The sequence below is a fragment of the Pseudorca crassidens genome, chromosome 11, assembly GCF_039906515.1.
Source record: "Pseudorca crassidens isolate mPseCra1 chromosome 11, mPseCra1.hap1, whole genome shotgun sequence".
Lineage (NCBI taxonomy): Eukaryota > Metazoa > Chordata > Mammalia > Artiodactyla > Delphinidae > Pseudorca > Pseudorca crassidens.
In genome coordinates, this window is record NC_090306.1 from 13,085,038 (window position 1) to 13,097,500 (window position 12,463).

The 12,463-nt window shown below is 33.6% G+C and overlaps 1 protein-coding gene across 1 annotated transcript in view; it reads right to left on the reverse strand.

The window, feature by feature from the left end:
- Positions 1-909: 909 nt before the first annotated feature.
- The window catches only part of LMO3 (LIM domain only 3), a 57,108-nt gene continuing 45,554 nt past the window's right edge, over positions 910-12,463 (reverse strand). The window contains 1 exon segment of the mRNA XM_067695807.1: positions 910-3,809. Within this exon segment, the coding sequence (XP_067551908.1) occupies positions 3,704-3,809 (106 nt within the window). The 3' untranslated portion in view covers positions 910-3,703.

Sequence of the window (12,463 nt, forward strand, 5' to 3'; positions counted from 1 at the left end):
TGAGCTGAGTACAAATCAGTGCGAAGACTTCCTAAAGTTCTCTGACACGCAAAGTATCCTAGGTCGGCCTCACAAGGAGGCTGAGTGCTCAGGGCAAGGCCTGTCACATAGTAGGTACTTAATAAATGTCATGTGAAATAATAGCTGTTTTAAAATTTTGCTTCCTATTACCTTACATTGCACTAAAATCACATTTAGGAAATATCTGTAATGGCATTTTTAAGAAAAAGTAATAATCAAAGGGCTTTTGCCAAAATTGTGTTCTGCGTTAATGGCCTACTACAATAAACATGTACCTTGTTTCTGCAGCTTAGTTAAGTGAACACTAAATATGTTTGGCCAGTATCATTTCTATGAAATTGTTTAAGTGACTATCCAGAGAGTGGTTTGCCTAAAGTGATAGTTAAAAAGAAATCACTTGCGTAGGGTGTGTTTTACTACAGATGTAATTTTTAGCACTGGTTCAGTGAAGGAACAACATTCTTCCTGAAAATGTAGGATTTAGTTGAGTTTTTTGTTTTAATTCATTATGCAGGAACCAGGAAATTGGAAATTGAGTCTGACAAGAGCAACACGGTTGCTTTCAGAAAGATCCCTTAAAATTTGTATAAATGTACAAAATTATACCCAGCAATTGCTACCTTCATTTTTGACAGTTTTATTTTCCCCACAAAAGTAAATAGCAACAAACTACCTAGCTCAGAGATCCTAAATATAATATTTGGAGAATGCATTTGAGGTACTTTGTCTGCTTATGATTTACCTTTTGAAAGTAAATGTCCTTACACACTTTTCTTTTCCTTTTTCATAGTATGCTTTCCAGATATCATCTTAGATTTTGCCCATTAAGTGCAATCAAATAGTGTAATACCCCTTTTATTAAAAACATAAATCCGAATATTAAAGAAATGAATGAAAGAATCCAGCAGATATTTATTAAGCAAGATGAAAGTGAAATTACAAACACAGGTCAGTTTTTAAACTCAGCCAGCACTCTAGTGGAGTGGAAGTGCCTGGTCCTTCATCATAGGCAGCCTATATGAGATGCGTGTTGCAAAGGGAGCTTTCGCTGCTTGTGAAATCAATGCTCCATCGGAGATGTTCTACTGGAGGCTTCAGATAACAAGCTAAGTGACGTCAGGGCTACACAACACAAAGGGGAAAGTTGACAACAATTCAGGGACTTTGAGTAGTCAAGACAATTAGCTTAGTACTTCAGTCAAAAATGCTACTATTTATGGGCAATTAGCTGTAAAATGGCCTATTTCTGTCTTGTTCCACCATTTTATGGAGACTAAAGATAATCTAAGGAGATTAAGGCCTTAATCTTTAATCCAGGTGAGTAATTTTGTTTGTAGTTAAAAGCATAAGAATTAATTCCCAAAGGATTAAGCAAAAGACCTTGTTGGTCTTTGGGTGGCAGGGATAATTGAACAGCTTCAAGAAGCTGAGAGAAGTTTGTTCCCAATTTACAAGAATTTTGACATATTGATAAGCATATGCAAAACCATTTAAATCTAAAAAAGATGATGCAAAAAGATACTGACAATTACATTTTTACATCCACATGAATTTCAAACAACTCTTAATGGGGATTAGCAGGGATGTGTTAGGAAAACCACTTCTTACATATCTCCCCCACCTTCCTCCCATTTGTTCTGTTTTGCTTTTTTTTGGTTTTGGCTATGCAAGTCTTTTCATGAAATAAATGTAAGGCTCAAAGGCTAAAATCATATCAATAGTTATTTTGTGGGCCTCAAACTGTTATTTTTGAAACTCTTTTTTGGGGGGTATATCTCAAATTTGGAGGACATGTGACTTGAACACTCAACCATGAAGCATCTGTAAAAATACATATCGTTAACTTTTCACAGAACCGTTTTCTTAAAAATGAGAGGCAATGTCCAGATTCACATGCATGTTCATAGTAAAGCTTTGTTTGAAAACAACTCAAATACACACCAGCATGTTTTTTCAGTTTAATATTTTGGCCCCAAACCAAGAATTCAGGTATCACATTTAATTTTTATCTGCAATGCATATTCGGCAGGACAAAGTATGTATGCAAGTAACACTGGGAAATATTGTTTCCTATACAAGTGATCAAGAAAAAAGAAAAGAAAAAAGAAAGCCCACAGCACTAAAAGTTGCTCTAGTAAAAATAGGCTTCATTGTGCCTGTTGAGGAATCAGATCTGCTGAAAAGTAGTTTTGAGTACAGGGAACAGAAGCAATGAAGCAAAGTGTGAGCAACCCCAAAGAAGGGAACACAGTCGCAACTTTATTTCCTTAATTGTAACTGAAATAATCAGTCTCCAAAATTTTTGTTTCTAGAAAGCTTTCTTTTTTATCAGCTATCATGTACATAAGGGAATAATCTTTCACCTTTAAAAAATGGAATGACAGATTTCAGCCCAAGTGTGATAAATTCTGAGCGGGTAATTACTTAGAGAAAGCAATGAGAGTAAGACACATCAAACTTTTAAAGTGTTCACTTTTGAACATTAAAATAAGTGGCAGGTAAATACAGAAAAATATATAATCACCAGTTCTCAGCTTTTTATCAATCCCTTTGTTTCTCTTCTTCTAGAAGATTCTGTGAGCACTATGTTGCTCTGATCAAAAGTGACTTCACTCCTCAAATATGATCATAGATTCAACGTGCATTATCATGGTTTCAGTAGATTCGCATTCAAAACCTTTTGGTGCCAGAAATGTATCAAATCATAAAGTTATTATACGCTTACCTCTTATGGAGAGATCTGGGCAAAATTTGTACAAGAAATTTATCATTTTAAAATTATCTCATAATTGTGGTAACACTTTTTTAAAGTAACCCTTTGGAAAATTTTTACATGATACCCAAAGGCACTAGCTCACATAAGCGGTGAATGGCTGAAGGAAACAAAACAAAGCCATTTACTAGGTAAAGAGCACACACAAAAAAAGGGTATTAAAAGGATAACTGTTAAGCTTTAAAGTTATTCTAAAAATGGCACTTTTCACGTTGGTAAAAAATGAAAGTGCTTTAAGATGAAATTTTTATGCATTTTTTAAAGCTGATCTTTAACCCCCTGAAAATAGGGGGTGATAATGAGAACACTGATAGACTCTAAATCATTGTGGCAATAAGTGGATGTTGCTAAAATGCTTGTGTGTTCTTCTTTTTCAGTATTTTTAATGTTGATAGACTTGCTTTATATGTGTATCATTAGTGAGATTTGCTCTTCAATTCTTTACTAGAAAGTTACAGCTCATTTAAAATAGCTGGTAGATACAGAAAGCATAAATATACCGTAAGTTTAAACACTGATTGTACTAAATGCAACAATACAAAGAAGCAAACAGAACACAAATGGTAACACAATAAAACTGTATTACATTTGTGCTTCAAATATTACAATACATTATATACAATAGTCCAAAATAAACATCTCATGCCAAGTGACACAAAAAAACAAATAGCAAGCAAAAAAATCCAGCAATATGTACATTACTTTTTTCTTTTATAATAAACATTCAACTCTGAACTGGGGCAATTTCACTACATACAGATGCAGTCCGCCTTTTATTCCATATAACCATCCTGCTTTCCTATATCTACGCTATTCAGTTGGTTCCTGTGTCAATTCTTATATACACGTGGAGCAAAAAAGATAAAAGAATGGAGTGCTTTGTATTCTTAATGGGGTGATGTTGATAGATCAGCGAACCTGGGGTGCATAACCTTCTTTCATTAAACCTTCCTCGTAGTCCGTCTGGCAAAGGATCATGTTATTCTTTAGGAAAAATTTGTCTCCAACACAAAATCTGAAAATATTTACAAAAATAAAATGGTTAAGATGACTTCACTCAGATCTATAGGTTTGAAGATTTCTTTTCCTAATCATCATTTCATTATTTCAATTTATGGTAATTCCCTGAGTTTGAAAGTTTGGCTTAGAAAGTTGCCTTGTTGTCAAAATTAAACCATTCTGGTCATTTAAGGAAATGCTACACACAAAATTTGAAATCCTACTTTTATATATAAAACTCATAAGAACATTGAGGAAAACACCTTGGGCAGCAAAGGTGATTTTTTTTTTCTACCATATTGGAAAGAAAAAAAGAACTGATCTATATTTACATTGATTAAAACAATGATAATAATATTTCACGGCAGTGATTATGGAAGCTTTCATCATTTCCCTTTTATCCATTTTATAAAAAAAGCAAAAGGCATTAAAATGAATCAAATGATTAGAAAATAGCCCATTTTAGAGCTTCTCACTTAAAGCTTCCTTTTACTCTGTTATTAAAATGTGATTAAATTCTCGTAATTTGGAAGTAATTGTTCTGAAGTGAAAGCTATTTTAGCATCAGACTCAGATGCTGGGCCATATTCCTTTGTCTGTGGCAAGTTCACCAACTATGAAGTAGTAAATGTATTTCTTAGAGTACTTCCAATTAAACCAAAAGGAGTAACCTGATGAACTTCTTAATATTGATGTGATAAATAAACGAGTTTCCAGTAGCTAATTATGTATTTTATTCTGTAAAGCATTGTTTAATGTGCAAGATTGTAATGTTTTTAATAAGTCCTCTTTTTGTATAATTTCCCAGTGGTGACGCTTTGGACACAATTAAGGTCAGAAAAAATGCTTGTGCTGTTTCCGGTACATTTAACAATAAAGTAACTCTGGGGAGATTTGTATATATTTTTAATTGTAACAATTTAACCTTCAAACAGCAGTGTCTGGTAGAGTTGACCCAGTAAAACTACTTGTAATTATATAAGTCGACCTCACTGACCTTTGATAGTAGTCTCTCTTTATCAGATAGTCAATTTCAAATGATGTTCAAGCAGAAATCTTAGTGGATAGATTAAATTGTGTCATGAAAGCCACCCTTTAATGTTTTGTGAAGTTGAAGGTTTAAATGAGGAGCAGTTGGGCTGATTTACATTTGCAAAGATTGGAATGCTAGACAAACAGCGAACCTATTTATTTTCCAGCTGGGTAGCTTTGGAAATTTATCCTTATTCTAGCTAAGTAGATAGAGGGGAAAATAGTGTAATAAAAAAAGTAGCTTGAAAAGAATTAGCTTTCCTCTTAAAGGAAGATTGGTCTGTTTATTTGTGGAATTTACTTTTTTTTTCCGCAGGATTACTGCCTGCTGATGATGCTGATTGAAAGTACAGACTACGCCCTGATCTTGAAATCCTGCAGTTGTTTGTGGTCAAGGCTATTGGATACAATGAACATTCAAGTTTGGACTTTAAGTATATCTTCTTTTTATTAGTTGCAAACTATAAACTTGAAATATTGTGCTTAAAAAGTAGTGTTTGAACAAACCAGTTTTTGTAGATTATCCTGATCATTAAGATATGTTGAATAAAAGGAAATATTTCTTTTGTTGGGCAGCGGGAAGTAGCCAAATTAGATACTTACTTTTATGTGAGATTATATAAAGTAGCATGCAGAATATATTTGATTACTGTTCAAATTTTTCACTTTATATTAATGTTGAAATTAATTTGAACTGACTAATAAGCTAATAATAAAATATCCATCAAAAATAAATAATTTTAATAAAATACTCTCGTGTTCCAGCTGATGTTATTGAATCTTATTTTCCCCTAAAAACCGACTAAACTGGAAGTACTTTTCCAACTCCATACTGTCTAAAATTTTGCTTTAATTTGTTAACAAGCCTCCAAATTCTATTTGCTATCAAATAAAAACGTGTTTTGTTTTTATTTATTTTTTGTCATGTTGTGTCATGTCATCCTTACCTTCAGGGGCCTTGAAATTTAGGTAATTTCTATTTGTAGATTAATACAATCGGAGTAATTATAGTGAGAAAAGCACTGAGCCAAGAGCCTGGGGATTTGGTCCTGAGTCCTGTGGCTCTCACCTACTCAATGCAAGATATAGGGTGTATTTCATACTCTCTCTGAGTCAGTTCTCTGTGGGTAAGATAAAACAACTACATCACTGGATGGTAGGAATGTTAAAATAAGAAGTATATGAAAGGCAGAGAGACATTTGCAATGAATAGGGTTCAAATTCCAACCTTCCATTCACAATATTGAAAATGAAACTTCAGGATTTTTATCTTTAACATCAGTAAGTTCTGTAAGTTGGCAGTAAAGAGTAGAAATGTAATATGTAAAGCCTTCTCTCAATGTTTGGAATGTAGGTAATTAAAATAATCACCTTTTATAAATTACTTACCATGTGCTAAGGCTAAGCATGTATATACAGTGATCACATTTATTCCTCAAATCCAACGGAGAAAGTAAATATTAACATTGTCTTTTTCAGATGAAAAACCTAACACTTCCTCCCAGAATTTTAAAAACCTGCCTAAGGTTCCAGAGCTAGAATGTGTATGGTAGAGGAAGGAAAAGCACCCTGGTCTCTTTGGATTCAAGATCCATGCTATTACAATTCACAATAGCCAAGACATGGAAACCTAACTGTGCTTTCACAGATGAATGGATAAAGAAGATGTGGTGCATACACACACACACACACACACACACACAGTGGAATACTACTCAGCCACAAAAAGAATGGAATAATGCCGTTTGCAGCAATATGGATGGATGTAGAGATTTCTTTTTAATTTTAATTTTTTGTTCATTATGGATTTTTTTGCATCAATTTTTTAATTAATTAATTTTGGCCATGCCGCATGGCTTGTGGGATCTTAGTTCCCTGACCAGGGATCAAACCTGTGCCCCCAGCAGAGGAAGCATGGAGTCTTAACCACTGGACTGCCAGGGAAGTCCCGAAAGATTTTCATACTAAGGGAAGTACGTCTAAAAGAGAAAGACAAATACCATATGATATCACTTACATGTGGAATCTAAAATGTGACACAAATGAACTTATCTACGAAACAGAAACAGATTCACAGACATAGAGAACAGACTTGTGGTTCCCAAGGAGGAGGGAGGGGTAGGGAGGGATGGATTGGGAGTTTGGGATTAGCAGGTGCAAACTATTATATATACAATGGATAAACAACAAGGTCCTACTGTATAGCACAGGGAAACATATTCAGTATCCTGTGATAAACTATAATGGAAAAGAATATAAGAAAGAATATATATATAGTATAACTGAATCACTCCGCTGTACAGCAGAAATCAACACATTGTAAATCAACTATACTTCAATTTAAAAAAAACAAATAAATGACTGAAAGCAATTAAAAAAATCCATGCTTCTACCTGGAGGCGGTAAAGCATGAGGCTATGAAGTTATATAGGTTTTTTGTATTATTATTACTTCTTTACATAGCTTTTCAAAAGACAGCCTATTATTCAATGAGATGTTTGCAATATAAATGGAATTCATCTAAAATATTCCTACCTGAGATATGTTGATACTAATATGTTGTCAACTGGATAAAGTACCTTTTATGTGCATATCAATTTATACTTAAAGGTCAAAATGAAACAGAATAGGTGAGGAATGTCACACACATATAACTTAAACAAAACAGCTTTGAAAGCTATAGTTAAGAACAGATTATGATTGCTTTGCAATTAGGATTGATATCTTCCTTTAAAATGTCCTATACATAAACATGAAGAAATTAGAGGAATAGCAATGCAGATATCGGACACCTAACAAAATGATCTATAACTGTGATTTTGTAAGAAAGGCTAATTTCCAATGTTCTATAACCAGGTCCTGATGAGATTTAGCATTTCAGAAAAATATTATAAAAATAGTGATGGCCAGAGGATAACGTATGTATATATAGTAATAGGTCAGGCTAAAATTCTTGAAAATAAACTGATAATCTTCCTTATAAATTAATCTTAATTGCTTGTGATATAGTCAGTTCAATTAATTCTGCCATCATTAAAAAAATATGTTAAGGAATAAAAAGATGCCCAATCAGATTATTAAGCCACCTAATCTAAATGTTTTAGAGTTAATCATAGATTTAATTTCCAGATATTTTGGAGTAACTCTAGTTGAATTCATACGGTCTTAGAGACTTGAAAAGTACGGACAATAATTAAGAAACCATCACTATCAAATACAGGGCTTAGAGTAGTTTTGAGCGGGTTATCAAATGCCTCTGCTAGGAAGCTTTCATTTGTGATATCCTCTTTAAGAATGAAAATGTTAACTTAGTCATCTTATTTCTCTAACATTAGTGACTGTCAATTATAATTAATTTCCATTTCCACAGCACTTTAAAAAGAAAGGGGATCCATTCCATATTTCCAATGTCTCTACTGTTCTATTTAGCATCCTCAGTTACTAAAAGATGGAGATTTTGATACTGTACTGTGTTTTCAGTGAGAAGTGCAGGTTATATACTCATTGTACACCTGTGAACAAATTTACTGTCTTTTCCCAGTGACAGCCCAGTTGTCATCACACAGTGCATTCCGAACAATCTTTTCTGTACCAAGTTTCGCTACCCACACCACAAATCCTATTATCAATTATTTAGCATCCACCTTTTTTTAACTCCACTATATCTACTCCCATTTATACCCACTTTGTCAGAAAAGCAAATCTTCATCTCGAAACAGGTCAGGGTCCTCATACTGGCTCTGAATCCAGAGATTAAATCCAGACTGCCTGGGTTCAAATTTTGAATCTACCCTTTTCTATCTGTGTAATCTTGGGCAAGTTATTTAGATTTTCTATACCTCAGTTTCCTCACCTGTAAAATGAGGCTAATAATAGTACCTACTTCTGGGTTATTTTGAGTATTAAATGAGTTAGCACATGTAAAACAGAACAATGTCTGGTGTGTGATCAGCACTGTATAAAAATTTGCTCTCATGATTATTTGCTAACAATAATCTTCTCACCTTTGCTTAGCTATTCCCTAGCCAGGGATATTTCTCCCTTTTTTCCATGTACGTAAATTCTAAAAATTCTTTTTTTAAGGGAATATAGGAGTACGGGAGTAAGAGGTACAAACTATTAGGTATAAAATAAGCTATACGGCTATACTGTACAACACGGGGAACATAGCCAATGTTTTACAATAACTATAAATGGAGTAGAACCTTTAAAAGTTGTGGATATTGTACCCCTGTAACATATAATATTGTACAGCAACTATACTTCAATCAATCAATCAAAATTCTGTAGTTTCCATTTCCTCCATCAGTATTCCCTGACCCCGTCAACTTATTCTGATCTTTCCCAAAGCACTTATACCCCATATTCCTCCACGTCCCTACAAAACTCCCTCTCTAATCTCTGAGCACACTGAGCTGCTTTTCATTTCCGGAGCACATTACTTGCTTTCACACCTCCATGCCTTGCCTGCTTCTCCATCTGTCTGGAAAATCCTTTCCTCACTGCACCCAGCCTTCTTCACTTCCTCCACACCCCCACCAGACACACTTCTTATATCCTAACCAGTCCTAGAGAGTCCTTTAACACCCAGGACATCAACCCTTTGGTGCTTTCTTAAGACTTCAAGAAGCACAGACCTCTCTTCCCTCAGTATAGATCTGTTTAGCATTGATTACATTCTTCTCTTCTGTGAGTCTTTGATGTCATGTCTCTCCCTAAACTCTAGATACCCCTAAGAGAGAAACTGGATTTTATTCACCTCTGTTTCCACAGAGCCTAGCACAGTGCTTTTTTTCTTTAATGTTACACAGTTCTACATATTTGAGGCAATTTCATTACAAACAAGCATTTTTTCCCTTCTCTTATAAAACCATCATTTAGTTTCCTAGAATTTTCTAAGGGGGGGGGCTTACTCATCTTTAAGAAATTAACCTATTACTCAGAATTTTCCAATTCTGAATGAGATTCATATTATCATACAAGATGTTCAAAATAACCTTCTTCAGGTCCTTTCAAAATAGATGAACTTTTAGATTTTAATTCAGGATTCACATTTTTAGCCTTACCCTTTTAAAAAGGACAGAGAAGATCACCCATCTTGAAAGTTCATTGTTACTACTATCTTTTTTAAACATTCAGAAATGCTTTAGAACTTAATGATATTGTGATTAAAAGTTAAGATGAAATGACTTGCTAAATAAAATTATAAGCATTTATAAAATTTATAATTTATAATTTCAGGGGTCAAGAAAGTTTGCTTAAGGGAAAGTGCCTGTAAATTACCTATTGGCCTTGTGTGTCACTTGAAAAGGTGCTATACTAAGACAATGATTTGGCTACTATGAGTAGAGGCTCCTGAGGCAGATGGCTTTATTGGAGAGATTTCCCAAGCAGACGCCAAAGGATAAGGAGAGTCTCCTATATTGAAAACTTCTGGATTCAGAGTAACAAAATTTGTCTGCTTTGCTTGACTGATGAAGATTAGCTGACTTCCTGCATTAAAGAAGTTTGTCTTGTAGAGATGGAAGTGACAAGACAATAACTAAGTGTTAATTGTGCATAACCAGCACTAAAGATATTCAGTCCCATTATGGCATGTAATAAATGAAGCGCACACAGAAATATATTAGGTACTTTAATAATGATACTAGAACAGTATTCTGCAGCAATAAGAAAGTGAACAGTTTTAGAGTCAAAATTTAGGAGTGTTTGTCTTACTTGACTGAGTTCCACTGAGGAGACAGACGTAATTGTGAATGCAACTTTTTATTTCAATGATGAGATAAAATTGATATATGATTTGTAAATAGCATTAACAACCTACAATTACTTTGCATCATAATAGAATTCAGGCTGGGTTTAGCACTTGAATGATGTTTTAATTTTCTGTGTAGAACACGGATAAAATAGGTAAGCCTGCCCTAATAGAAAAATGGACAAAAGGAATAAACAGGCAGTTCCCTAACAGAAGAAATATCAAAGGGTCACTAGTAATCAAATAAATGCTAATTAAAAATGATAATGAGATACCATCTTTCATCCCTCAAGGTGACAAGGATTTCTTTTAAAATAATAACTCCCAGTGTTGGAACTTATGTGAGGAAATGCATTGTTTTTTCTTTTCTGGTGTGGGAATAATTGGTATAACTTTTCCAGAGAGCATTTTGGCAATGTATAATGTAAGCCTTTAAACTGTTATATGGTTTGTCTAATTAACTATGCTCCTGTGAATTTAGCCTGACACAGATTTGAGTATTTGTTTATAAAGTCCGCATTAGATTGATAATACTGATGCTGTAAAAACTTGAAGAAACAACCTACACATCTGATGACAGAAGACTGATTTAATGATATATGAAGCTTTATGCATAAAACTGAACACAAGAAAGCTTAAAATGTCATAAAGGAATTTTTAAAGGCAGGGAAAAATGTACACTATATTAATGAAAATGTCCAAGTGACAAACATTAGGATTCTTCCTTGTTACTTTCCTTTAAGATGCTTAAATGTGGTTATAATATAAAGTATATGCTATATATCATTTGCCACATATGCGTAGAAAAATGTATGGTTAGCCACATACCAAAATATTAAAATAACTTCTTTTAGAACAGTGAGACATGGGACAATGTTATTCTTTATCCCTTTCTATTTTCTAAATTTTCCTCTATAAGTATGTAATTGTTTATAAGTAGAAAAGCAGTAAATGTTATTGTTGCACAAAGATAACTCTATTGTTAGTAAATGCTATTAGTGGATGAAATGTGGTAAGTAAACAAAAATATTCTAAATTTACTACTAATATACCTTTAAAACATATACACATAGAGGCTCATGCATATTAATGAGTCTGCAAGGATGTGTGGACATTTGTGTTTTTGTATTCATATCCTTACAATAAAAAATATGTGCATTTGATAATTTACTTTTGGTTAAGTGTCACTACAGACTGAATCAACCTACTTTGATTCCAAACATCTATTGGGAAGACTCAAGATGTTGCAAGATGACTTCTTGAATTATTTCCTGGGTAAATTATACATTGTGAGGTATACAAGGCCAGATTCTGAACATCTACATTTAGCAGGAGATATCTTATGTAAAAACCAAGTTAGTGAAATATTATATGGTAAAAGTAAATTATAAATATCAAGGTAAAAGAACTAGATTTTGAGAACCTATTGTGTTCCTGGTACTTATAAATTCTTTCATTTAATTTTCAAAATCTGCAGGATAGACGTTAGTGTCTCCATTTTAAGGATGTGCAAACCAAACTCAGAGAAATAGTGACTTACGCAAGACTGCACAGCTAGCATATGGTGGGGATGGAATCTGAATCCAGTTCTCACTGTAAACATCATACTCTTTCTACTACTCTATAGCGCCTCGTAAGAAGATACTGCATTTAACGGTAAAACGGCCAATTATAGTAACTGAGAACTTGACAAAACTAATATTTACTGAATATTTTCCATGTTCAGGTGTTTTCACACCTGTGCTGAATTTATTTTCATTAAAATCCATCAAGTGCAATAATTTTTGAAATGTATTTTAATGATATGTATATTTTAATACTCTAACATCCTCTGCATTTCTTACGTAAAACCGGTATGGTAGTATATAGCTCACACTAGAATT